The 12,585-nt window shown below is 45.6% G+C and overlaps 1 protein-coding gene across 1 annotated transcript in view; it reads right to left on the bottom strand.

The window, feature by feature from the left end:
* The window catches only part of ZAN (zonadhesin), a gene marked incomplete at both ends in the record, with an annotated part of 90,689 nt that overhangs the window by 59,035 nt on the left and 19,069 nt on the right, over nucleotides 1-12,585 (bottom strand). Inside the window, 7 exons of the mRNA XM_080941040.1 lie at nucleotides 5,313-5,454; nucleotides 7,333-7,535; nucleotides 8,822-8,991; nucleotides 9,110-9,247; nucleotides 9,845-9,988; nucleotides 12,058-12,203; nucleotides 12,431-12,555. Of these exons, the coding sequence (XP_080797166.1) occupies nucleotides 5,313-5,454; nucleotides 7,333-7,535; nucleotides 8,822-8,991; nucleotides 9,110-9,247; nucleotides 9,845-9,988; nucleotides 12,058-12,203; nucleotides 12,431-12,555 (1,068 nt within the window). The remainder of the gene's footprint in view (nucleotides 1-5,312; nucleotides 5,455-7,332; nucleotides 7,536-8,821; nucleotides 8,992-9,109; nucleotides 9,248-9,844; nucleotides 9,989-12,057; nucleotides 12,204-12,430; nucleotides 12,556-12,585) is intronic.

Genomic DNA, 12,585 nt, shown 5'->3' with positions numbered 1-12,585 from the left:
ATGTGATCATTGCAGACTGTGGCAAGATTGAAGTAGAGAAACCCTTCGCCATTGCCAAGGAGTAGACAGAGACTCTGCGACCTCATCCCTCTAAGCAGCTGTCTATGTGGGTCCTGTCGATTCCCTCACAGATGAAGGTAGCCAGTCACAAGATTCTGTGCCACTCTGGCCCCAGTGCTTCCATCTGATGGGGTGACCACTCACATTCTACAGGCCTGATTTTTATATAAAACTCCTACCGATGCTGATCAAAAAAAAAAAAAAAAAAAAAAAAAAAGTCTGCTATCCTCAACTTCACTTTGAGCCCTTGGAGATGATGCTTGTACTTTAAAGTTTGGATCCAGAATTCCAAAGACCCATGTGCACGGATCCTGATTCCCCAGCTTGATCTTACTGCGAAGTGGTGGAAATGTTAGGTGTAGTGAGCAGAAGGTCTGAAGTCATTGGAAGAATGTTTTTGAAGGGGATTTTGGGATTCTTTCTTTCTTTCCTTCATGTCCAAGCTGTGAGGTAAGAAATGTTTTGTTATGCCGTATTTCCCAACAGGATGTGCTGCCTTACCAGGGGCCCCACATCAATAAGAGCAAATAATCACAATAAAAAGATATAGACTATCAGACTGGATACATAAACAGGATCCGGCATTATGCTGCATACAGGAAACTCATCTCAGAAACAAAAAAAGGCACTACCTAAGAATAAAAGGTTGAGAAAAAACTTTCCAAGCAAATAGTCCCAAGAAGCAAGCTGGAGTAGCCATCCTAATATCGAATAAGATAGATTTTCAACCAAAAGTCATCAAAAAAAGACAAGGAAGGACACTTTTTACTCATCAAGGAAAATTCTATCAAGATGAACTCTCAATACTGAACATATATGCTCCAAATACAAGAGCACCAACATCCATAAAAGAAACTCTACTAAAGCTCAGAGCATATATTAAAACACACACAATAATAGTGGGAGACTTCAACACCTCACTCTCATCAATGGACAGATCATGGATGCAGAAACTGAACAGAAACACAGTGAAACTAACAAATTATGAACCAAATGGATTTAACAGACATCTATAGAAGATTTCATCCTAAAACAAAAGAATATACCTTCTTCTCAGCACCTCATGGCACCATCTCCAAAACTGACCATATAGTCTGTCACAAAACAGGCCTCAACAGATATAAGAAGATCGAAATAATCCCATGCATTTTCTCAGATCACCATGGACTAAGGCTGGTCTTCAATAACAACAACAACAACAACAACAACAAACCCACATGCACATGGAAGCTAAACAATGCTCTACTCAATGATAGCTTGGTCAAGGAAGAGATAAAGAAAGGAATCAAAGACTTTTTAGAATTTAATGAAAATAAAGGCACAACATACCCAAACATATGGGATAAAATGAAAGCAGTGCTAAGAGGAAAACTCATAGCGCTGAGCACCTCCAAAAAGAAACTGGACAGAGCAAACACTAGCAACTTGACAGCACAACTGAAAGCTCTAGAACAAAAAGAAGCAGATACACCCAAGAGGAGTAGACAGCAGGAAATAAGAGCTGAAATCAACCAAATAGAAACAAGCAAACAAACAAAAAAAAAACTATACAAAGAATAAACAAAACCAGGAGCTGGTTTTTTGAAAAAAATCATTGATATCAATTGATAAACCCCTAGTAAGACTAACTTGTGGGCACAGAGAGAGTATCCAAATTAACAAAATCAAAATGAAAGGGGAGACATAACAACAGAAACTGAGGAAATTCAAGAAATCATCAGATCCTACTACAAAAGTCTATACTCAACAAAACTGGAAAATCTAGAGGAAATGGACAATTTTCTAGACAGATACAAGTACCAAAGTTAAATGAGGATCAGATAAACCATCTAAACAGTCCCATAATCCCTAAAGAAATAGAAGCAGTCATCAAAAGCCTCCCAAGCAAAAGAAGCCCAAGACCTGATGGGTTTAAAGAAGAATTCTATCAGACTTTCATAGAAGACCTAATACCAATACTCTCCAAATGATTCCACAAAACAGAAACAGAGGGAATACCACACAACTCATTCTTCAAAACCATAATTACATCCATTCCTAATCCGCACAAAGACCCTACAAAGAAAGAAAACTTTAGAACAATTTCCCTCATGAGCAATGATACAAAAATACTCAATAAAATTCTTGCAAACCGAATCCAAGAACACATCAAAACAATCATTCACTATGATCAAGTAGGCTTCATTACAGGGATATAAGGATGGTTCAATATATGGAAACCCATCAATGTTATCCACTATATAAGCAAACTCAAAGGAAAGAAACACATGATCATCTCTCTAGATGCTGAGAAAGCATTTGACAAAATTCAACACCCCTTTGTGTTAAAAGTCTTGGAAAGGTCAGGAATTCAAGGCTAATACATAAACATAGTAAAAGCAATATACAGAAAACCAGCATCAAAGTAAGAAACTTGAAGCAAGTTGACAGGGAGGAGGGAGGGAAGTAGCGGGGGGAAGGGTATGACATTTGAAATGTAAATACAGAGAATATCCAATAAAATTGAAAAAAAGAAAAAAGAAAACAAGATCCATGTTTATGTGGCCTTGAGTAGCTTCTATATAAGCTCAAATGACAAAAGAAGTAATATTTCCAAACTGACAAAAAACTAAAAAACCACCTCGGGACGATGAAACTGAGCACTAGAAAGCACTGCAGATAGTTCTAAGTGTTGAGTTCTTACTGTCATCATTAGCGTCAGATGACAATCTGACACACTTGGAAAGAAGGGACCTCAACTGCAAAACTGCCTCTATCAGATTGGTCTGTGAGCATATTGGGGGAGGCACCTTCTTGACTCTTAGTTGATGTAGGAGAGCCCAGTCCACTGTGAGCAGTACCATCCCTAGGCAGGTGGCCCTAGGCAGGTTGTATTGGAAAGGTAGCTGGATGTGACTTTAGAAGCAAGCCTTTAAGCAGTGTTCCTTCATATTTCTCTACTTCAGTTCCTGCCTTCAGTTCCTGAAGGACCACAGTTTGTAAATTGAAGTAATTCTATTCCTCCCCATCTTGCTTTTTGTCATGGTATGGTGTTTATCATAACACAAAAACCAAACTAGAACACATGTTGCCTTCATGAGATTTTTAAGAAAAGTATAAAACTATGCTGCTAAATTAGAATTTTCCAGCTAATTCTTGCTGTGAACAGCTTCTTCTTCTAGTTATGGACTGACTATATATGGAAGTCAATTTCTGTATTATTTGGGAGTTATAAAAGTTCAGCCTGCTGACAGAATATCTGTAAACATACAGCGTTAACAACAAACCGATGATCTCTTTGGAGGTAAAGATTAGTGACTTTTAGGCCAGAGAAAATGTCAACTTCACCTTAAAAATATATAATCACCACAGAATAATCAACCACAAAAAAAGGGAGACCAAATTTTTTTGACTGCAAATTACTACATTAGTCTTATTTTTGAAGAGAATAGATCAGCAAACTCCTTCAACCAAAGTCTCTTTAACCAACCAAATGGCTTATTTTTTGTTTGTTTTTAATTGATGTTTTGTTTGGGTTTCTTATTTTGTTTTATTTTTTGACGTAGGGTTTCCTCTGTGTAATGGCTCTGGCTGTCATGGATCTCTGTAGACCAGGCTGGCCTGAACTCACAGAGATCTGCCTGCCGAATGCAGATTAAAGGTGTGAGCACTCAGCAAAATAGCTTATTTCTGAAAGTACATCACATCTGCTCTAAAGAATAGACATTTTACAATAAAGAATGCGTACAAGAGTTGAAATTAATGAACTGGGTGCCATTTGAGGTTATGGAAGGAAACACACTCTAAGATCGGTGTTTCCCCACAACCAGAAGAAATGAGAATTACCACGTGATGCCCATTGTTTCTCATTTTCTTTCTCGAAACTTCGGTGGGTGTCTGGCAGCGGCCATATTAAGACCTCTGCTCACATACGTACTCAGGGCTGGAACGGACTGGAACTTTGGCAGGGTACCCGGCTCCAGGGCCTGCGGATAACACATCTTGGAATCCCCTCTCCCGCTCTTGGCGACACCTCTCTGGCCGTCTTCTCTTTCCTGCTTGAGTGTTGGCTCTCAGAGCCATCTTCCCTGGCGCCCCTGTTGCTCCGATATATCCGACAGCTGCTCCTCCCGGAACTACCTGTCATGTTCCGCACAACTGCTCTTCCGGAAGTACATGTCGGGGGTCCTTATGGCTGTTTCTCCCGGAAATGCTTGGTGTGTCCCTCACAACTGCTCCTCCCGGAAGTACCTGTCGCAATCTTCATAGTAGCTTCTCCTGTGCCTGTTGCATTCCCTACAACTCCCCTCCCCGGAAGTACCCCACATGTTCCTCACTGGGCAGCTGCTTTTCCTATCCTGCTAGAATTTCCTGTCGTGCTTTAGGTTCCTCACAGCACAGCAGTTGCTCTTCCGTTCCTGGTGCAGCTGCTCTTCCTTCCAGAATATTCTGCCAAGCTCCTGGTTTTGCAGATGCACTCCTTCCCCGGAACTACCTTCTGTTGCCTTCTTATTCTTCTAGCAGTTAATTAACTAATTACTTAATTGTGTTTTTAAACAATCTCTAGGCTGGAGAGATGGCATTGGGTAAGCTAAGAGGGCTTGCTGCTTTGGCAACCAGAATTCAGTTTCCAGCACCTACTCAACATGTACATCCACATACAGAGACACATACACATAATTAAAAATTAAAAGTAAACACCGAGGCAGCCCCATGGAGCCTGGGCGGGGCTCAGACTAGCTGTGTAGCTGAGGATGACCTCAAACTCCTGATCCTCTTGTCTCTGTCTCTCAAATGCTGGGCTTACAGGCAGGTACCATCACAACTTGCTAAACCTTTCTTCTATATATGTGGGCCTTTCTCGGGTATCTGTACTAGTCTCAGTAAGATGGTACAATCTGTAATTGAGACCCTATTTTCTGGGAAATCTGCTTTTGGCAATGCTTTCTATTCGGCTTGTTTCGCTCTGACAAAAGTAATGTAAGAGAATGAAGGCGTATTCTGGCATACGGTTTGGAGGGAAGGCTATCATGGTGGGAAGGCATGGTGAAGGGGGTGTGAGACAGCTCCCATTGCATCTGCAGCCAGGAAGCAGGCAGACCAGGATCCCAGCTCACGGGATGACATGACCTACATTTACCGAGAGTCTTCTTACCAGTTATCTCAGTCTAGAAGCTTCCTAACAGACACAACCAAAGGTTTGATTCCTATTTGTTTCCAGAACCTGTCAAATGAAGCCCCCGGTCACCTTTCCTGGTGACGTGTCTGCTCACCTTGGGCATAACAGCCTAATATGCCATTCTTGTAGCTACAGGCCTCCTGAGCCTTGCAGTTCCAGGGCTTGCATTGAATATTGTTGTGGCTTTCACAAGTGCAGATCTCCTTGCAGTCTGGATTAAACCACTGCTCCTGTATCTGGGGTGAGGTAGGGAAGACAGTAAGAGCTGGCTTCCTTGTTGGCTAGCCTGTCTTCCTGCCAAAAAGTCTAGTTTTGAATAGGCATTGTAGTGTGCCAATGTAGCAGAAGACCCCGTTTCAAGGGAACAAGGCAGAAAGTAATAAAGTAGGACACCTGGTATCCTCCACAGGCCACCACACTATACACCTACCACACATGCAAATTAAAAAGTTTAAAAAAAAAAGAGGACCAGCGAAGTGGCTCAGTAGGTAGGAACACCTAGTACCAAGCTTAAGGGTTTGAGTTCAGTCCTGAGATCCATATGCTAAAAAGAGTCAACTCCTGCAGATTGCCCTCTGACTGTGGTATGCAAGCACAAACACACCAAGCAAATAAATGCAATAAAGAATTTAACATAAATGACAATAGAGAAAAATGTCCCCAAAGACCTCGAAAACCAGTGATGGAAGGGCAATAAGTAACTGCATTCGTCATCGTTTCTCCCATGGGACATGCACCCAGGTGCAGACCGACACCCAAGGACAGCTTCCCACCATGAGCGTTGTGGTGATTTGAAAATGCTCAGCCGAGTGAGTGGCACTATTAGGAGGTGTGGCCTTGTTGGAAGAAATGTGTGGCTCTAAGGGTGGGCTTTGAGACCCTTCTCCTATTTGCCTTTGAATCAAGATGTAGAACTTTTGGTTCCTCCAGTCCCATGCCTGCCTGGATGCTGCCATACTCCCACCTTGATGATAATAAACAGAACCTCAGAACCTGTAAGCCAGCCCCAATTGAATGTATCCCTTATAAGAGTTGTCTTGGTCATGGTGTCTGTTCACAACAGTAAAATCCTAACTAAGACAAGCACTCACTATCAATTTTTGCTATTCTTGAGAGATACATTCTGATTGTCTCTTTGTCTGTCTGTCTGTCTGTCTGAGACAGGGTGGCCCAACTGGCCCAGAACTCCAGATCCTGTTGCTTCAGTTTCCTCAGAACTGTAGTTACAGATAAGGGCCACCACATATCTGAAAGACGTCCCTAACGTAATTATCAGAAAAGCTCCAAGCAGGAAGAAGTGCTATAACAAAGCTTTGGGGACTCCAACAGGGACAGCAGGGCTAGAAAGAGACTAACAGGACCTGTGGTGGTTACTTGTAAACCTAACACTAGGGAGTCAGAGGCAGGAGGACTGGGTTTGAGGCCAGCAAAAAGTAAATAGCAGGATCTTGTCTTAAAAATTTGATGTTAGAACAAAACAAAACAGAAAGAAAAAGTCAGGTGGTGGTGACTGCAGGCCTTTTATCCTAGCACTCAGGAAGGCAGATCTCTGAGTTTGAGGCCAGTCTAGTCTACAGAGTTAGTTCCAAGACAGCCAGGGCTACAGAGAAAAACCCTGTCTCAGAAAACAAAAACAAAACAAAACAGAGAAGAACAAATAAAAAAGCTAGACCTTGGGTGCATTAGCTGACAGTACAAACTCAGTTGTAGAGCCCCTGCCTAGAATCCCCAGCAAGCGCCTTTGGAGCACAGATAAGTGGTGGAGTACTTGTATAGAACCCCATTGGGGGCAGTAGCAGACACCTGCCTCTCAGAGTCTCCCAGTGAGGGGCTGGGGGTGTGGCTCAGTGGTAGAGCTCTTGCTAACAAGCACAAGGCCCTGGGTTCCATCTTCAGCAAAATTGAAAGATGGGAAAAGAAGGAAGGCAGGAAGGAAGAAAAGAAATTTGAGTAGAGCCAGGAAAGCAAAGGAGAGACGTGGAGGCTCTGCTATGCCAGCCTTAGCTAGTCCTGCTTTCTCCCTGGCCTCTTTCCTGCCCATCTGCCCTCCCCCACCTCAGCCTCAGAGCAAGTCTCTTGTCTGGAGGGCTAAGGGGTTCCTGTCAGTTGCTCACCTTGAAGTAGCGCCCCTGGAGGCTGGTACACCCACACTGGGATGAAGGGACACACTTGGAACCACTGAGGATGAAGCCGGGGTCACATTCGCAGGCTTCCACACAGTTGTCTGAGCAGAACTGGGTAGCAGATCCAGGATGGCAAGTGTCCGGGCACGGTTTGGCACATAGGGAGTACCTGCTATTTTCAGGGCAGACCAAGGCTGTGGAGAGAGAAGTGTAGGTAAAGAAACAGGCAAACTGGATGTGGTGCTGCATGCATGCCTGTAACTCCAGGATGCAGGAGGCCGTCAGGTAGCAGGACTGAGGGTCCCAGGCCAGCCTGGGCTGCACAGTGAGAACCTGTCTCAGGACATAATTTCAAAAAGGAATTGATGAGACCAAAGTACACAAGGAAAGAATATGCAAGGGGGGGGGGGGGGAAGGTCCAGCTAGAGATGCTGTGACCCATATGAGAAATAAAGCTTTGAGAAGGCAAGCTGAGTAGAGCTGACTGGAAGGGCTGCTGTTAGAAGCCAAAACAGCTGCCTGCCCTCTGAAGATGGAGCCCAGATAGTACAGTGCTTGTCTAGCACGCATGAAGCTCAGGGTTCCGTCCCTGGTGCCACGTAAACTAGTTGTGGTGGTGCATGCCTATTATCCAAGAACTGGGATGTAGAGGCAGGAGAATCAAGAGTTCGAGATCATCTTAAGCTCTATGGTGAGTTCAAGACTAGCCTAGTCTACAAAGGCCCTCCATGCTTGAAGGTACATTAGCTACAAATTAGATGATATGTCCACTCTGGTAAGTATACATTCTCAGTAAGTGTGGTACCCAGAAGACTAGCAACAGCCTGACCCTGGGGATGGGTGTCAGCTCATCAGCTACCTCAGGGGACTTGGGGATGTCCGTTCAAGAGCTTCAACATAGCCACAAACATCCAGTCTGGACTGAATGCAATGTGAATTTGGTGGAGCACATAAATACACTATCTTCCTCCTTACAGAACCACGTGACTGTGGGGAGTTACTGTTCTCCTCTTCCTCCGCCTTATCCTCTTCTTCCTCCTCCTCTTGCCTCCCCCACAATCCCCACTGGTACTGAGAACTGAATCCAGGGCCTTAGGTACATCAGGAAAGTGCTCTCTACATTTGAGCCATGCCCCCGACTCCTCACTGACAGATTTTAGGCAAGGATCCTATGATTAAGCCCCAGGCTATTGATGGATTCTAGGCACGTGCTCTACTTACTGCTGAGCTACTTGCCTAGCCCTCTTTTTTACTTTTTTGTTAAAAAAAAAAAAAAAAAGCCTCCCTGAATTGCTCAGCTTGGTCTTGAACTTGAGATCCTCCTGCCTCAGCTACCCAAGCAGCTGAGGGATGTTTCCAGCTCTGCTCACTGCCCTGTCCTCTTATGGAAACAAAATGGGGGTTCAACAGGTTCAACTGCCCTGTCTGTATCTGTAGGAAGCTGTACCATATCCTCCCCCTGCTTTGGGTCCCAACTCACGGCAGAACTCGGGCTCCCTCCAGGGCTTCACAGGATAGCCAGCATCCTGGCAGGCAGCCATTATGACAGACATATGAGCACAGAGCTTCTGCTGGAGACCCTGGAAGCTACACATGTCACTCACGCAGTTATCCAGGAAGGATGAGGCCTTCAGGTGGACCAGGCATGCCCTGGGGAGAGAGGCCGAATCAGAGGCAGGAGAGGGCAGAGCCTCTGTGCTCCATCTTAGAGAAACGTCAGTACCTAGCAACCTACGGACCCTTGCAACCCATCTCCCCTCCTCCATACTCAAAGGGTCCATTCGGGTTGACCAACTGTCCACATAACGTGGGTCCCAACATAGTGCTCCTCAAGGCAGCATCACAAGATGGGGGAGTCATCTTCTTCTGACACCTGGAAGAGACCCAACCAAAGAAGTCAGCAAGACTGGAAAAGCCCAAAAGAGGTAGAAAAGCTGGAGTCTCCAGTTAGGGAAAGAGAAAGGGGCAATGCTGGTCAGTTTATATTTTGTTCTTTTTGAGACAATCTCACTACGTTAGCCCAGGCTTGGTCCCGAGCCTCCTATACTCCTGGAAACCTAAAGATCACAGGCAAGGCATACCTGACTTTTCCCCTTGTAGCTTTTGTTTCATTTTTAAATATTTCTGGGGATCAAACACAGCATCTGCTAAACGCTAGACAAGGGTTCCACTAAAGAGTCAGGCCTCCAGCCCCTCACTGGGGGATTCTAGGCAGGTGCTCTACCACTGAGTCATGCCCCCAGCCCCTCACTGGGGGATTCTAGGCAGGGGCTCTACCACTGAGTCACACCACCAGCCCCTCACTGGGGGATTCTAGGCAGGGGCTCTACCTCTGAGCTATATATCCAGAGCTCTTAGATTTTAAAAATTAGATCTTGATATGTCAGGAATGACAGACAGGAACAACTACGTCCAGCCCTGGTAGATCTTAATATGGGTAAAAGTCAAGAGGGCTGAAACAAGGAAGGCCACCCCCAGGTCCCAGTGGGGGATCCTCACTCACTCCTTTTCCTCTTCATTTTCCACCTGCCAGCTCTGCCCCAGATCCTCCTCATCGTCCGCCACCATGCCATCTGACTTGAGGTTGTCGTTGCTGCCATCCCCGTCATAGTTCCCACAGAAACCACAGAGTTTGCCCGAGTAGGTACTGTGGGTCCAGGAGAGGGGTGAGTCATGACCAAGGGAAAGGGTCTCCGCCATCAGAGACCACAGTAAGGGGACAGTGAGCGGTGTGCCCTGAGGGTCAGAGCCAGGAGGAGGCTGAGAACATTTACTCTTAACAGAGTCTGTGACGGGCTTCAGACACATAAGACTCCCATCCAGGCCTCCGCCTGAGCCATCTGTACAGGAAGTCCTCTGTTCATTCTTCTCAGTATCCCTGGCTACCCTCTACTTGTTCTTGGGTTTAAATATAAATGTCCCCCTCCCTCTGTCTGTCTGTCTGTCTCTCTCTTCTCTCTCCTTCTGTCTTTCTGTCTCTGTCTGTCTCTGTCTGTCTCTGTCTGTCTGTCTCTGTCTCTGTCTGTCTCTCCCTCTCTCTCTCTCTCTCTCTCTCTCTCTCTCTCTCTCTCTCTGTGTGTGTGTGTGTGTGTCTGTGTGTGTGTCTGTGTGTACGCACACACGCACTCACATGCAATTGTATATGCATATACGTGTGGACCAGAGGTCAGCACCGGTATCTTCCTCAGTGCTTTCTACTTTTTTTTTTTTAGTACGTGTATGTGCATGTAGTGTATGTTTCAGTATTTTGCATTTGTTTGGTTTGGTTGGTTTCTGTTTTTTGAGACAGGGTTTCTCTGTGTAGCTCTGGCTATCCTGGAACTCTGTGGACCAGGCTGGCCTCGAACTCAGAGATCTGCCTGCCTCTGCCTCTGAAGTGCTGGGAGTAAAGGCGTGTGTCAACCTGGCGTTGGTTTTTCTTTTACGTGTGTGGGCGTTTCACCTTGAATGTCTGTCTGTGCACTACATACGTTCAGTGTCCATAGAGCTCAGACATCGTGTCCCTTGGAATGGAGTTACAGACAGTTGTGAGCTGCCATGTGGGTGCTGGGAATTGAACCCCGGTCCTCTGCCTCTTACCACACTGGAGTTCCAGATGCACATAGCGCCATGTCCAGCTTTAAAGATGTGAGCTCAGGTCCTCATGACTTTGCAGGAGGTGTCCCTGCCCATTGAACTATCTATCTCCACGGTTCCCCACCAACTTCATTTGTGAGAAAGAGTCTCTTATTGACCCTGGAGCTCCCCATCCAATTAGAGTAGACGGCTCGAGAGCCCCACGAATCCTTCAAGCTCTGCTTGCCTAGCACTGGAACTATAAGCATTCCACTGCGGTCAGCTAGTGTGTCTGTGTGTGTGTCTGTATGTGTGTTCTGTGTGTGTGTGTGTGTGTGTGTGTGTGTGTGTGTGTGTTTGTATGAGTGTCTGTGTGTGTGTCTGTGTGTGTGCCTATATGTGTGTGTCTGTGTGTCTCTGTGTGTATCTCTGTGTGTGTCTGTATGTGTGTGTCTGTATGTGTGTTCTGTATGTGTGTGTCTGTGTGTGTGTGTCTGAGTGTCTGTCTGTGTGTGTGTGTCTGTATGTGTGTGTCTGTCTGTGTTTATGTGTCTGTATGTGTGTGTGTCTGTGTGTGTGTCTGTGTGTGTGTATCTCTGTGTTTGTCTGTGTGTGTGTGTGTGTCTCTGTGTGTGTATCTCTGTGTGTGTCTGTCTGAGTATATGTCTGTATGTGTGTTCTGTGTGTGTGTGTGTCTGTATGTGTGTGTCTATGTCTCTCTGTGTGTGTATCTCTGTGTGTGTGTGTCTGTGTGTGTGTGTCTGTGTGTGTGTGTGTGTGTGTTCCACGGGGGGAATTTAGCTCTTAGCAGATGAGCCACCTCCCTAATCCCTATGTCACCTTTTCCACAAAGCCTGACTTATCCTTGCCCACCCATCTGGGGATCCACTATTCCCTGAAGAATGATATCTTCGCTGCAGAGTCCCTGTGACTCTTTGTAACACATTCTCCAGGCATTGTGTACACATCCTGCCATTATCCCATTGCCCTGACCTAGCTCCCTACTGTTTCCCTTCTGCCACTTGGGTTAGATGCTGTCCAGCTTTAAGGACATATGTAAATGATTAACCCAGAGTGACTGAAATGGTGGGGGTGAGGGCTGAGGGCATGGAGGGTTCTGGGAGATGAATGTCAGCTGCCTGACTAGCCTGTCCCCCTTACCTGGACACAGTCACAAAAAGCTGCTGGTCACCGTCCCATCTCACACGCAAACCAAATGTTGTCTTCAGCTCCACAAATCGCCCACTCAGACCCACATAGATGTCATTAGACGGTATGGCTGGGAGGGTGACTTCCTGATCCCCAATCTGGGACAGAGAGGAGACAGAGAGACTGACTCAGGGGTCAAGAAAGACCTTAAACTGTAACATCACACCCAAGGCCAAAAGACATCACCATTCCACAGTATCCCTTCGACTGCTCTTATCTAGATTGGCTTGAAGCATCATTATTTTGCTAAATACCAATGCTAACAGGGTCTCCAAACAGGCGGGGCTGAGTATGGCCTCTGAGTGTGAGCAAAGACAGGACTCACCAATGTGTGTCTGCCTCTGATCATGGTAATGGTTGTCTCTGGCAGAGTGATGAAAACTTTGTCCAGGCAGGACACACCTTCTACTCCACGTTCTCGGATGCTTCCTGTTATCCTAAAGAATGGGTCTATGGAGAGAGAAAGAGTGCTGAGGGCCT

The sequence above is a fragment of the Micromys minutus genome (assembly GCF_963924665.1).
Source record: "Micromys minutus genome assembly, chromosome: 29".
Taxonomy (NCBI): domain Eukaryota; kingdom Metazoa; phylum Chordata; class Mammalia; order Rodentia; family Muridae; genus Micromys; species Micromys minutus.
Note: the sequence above shows the minus strand (reverse complement) of the source record. Positions and strands in the feature narration are given on the sequence as shown.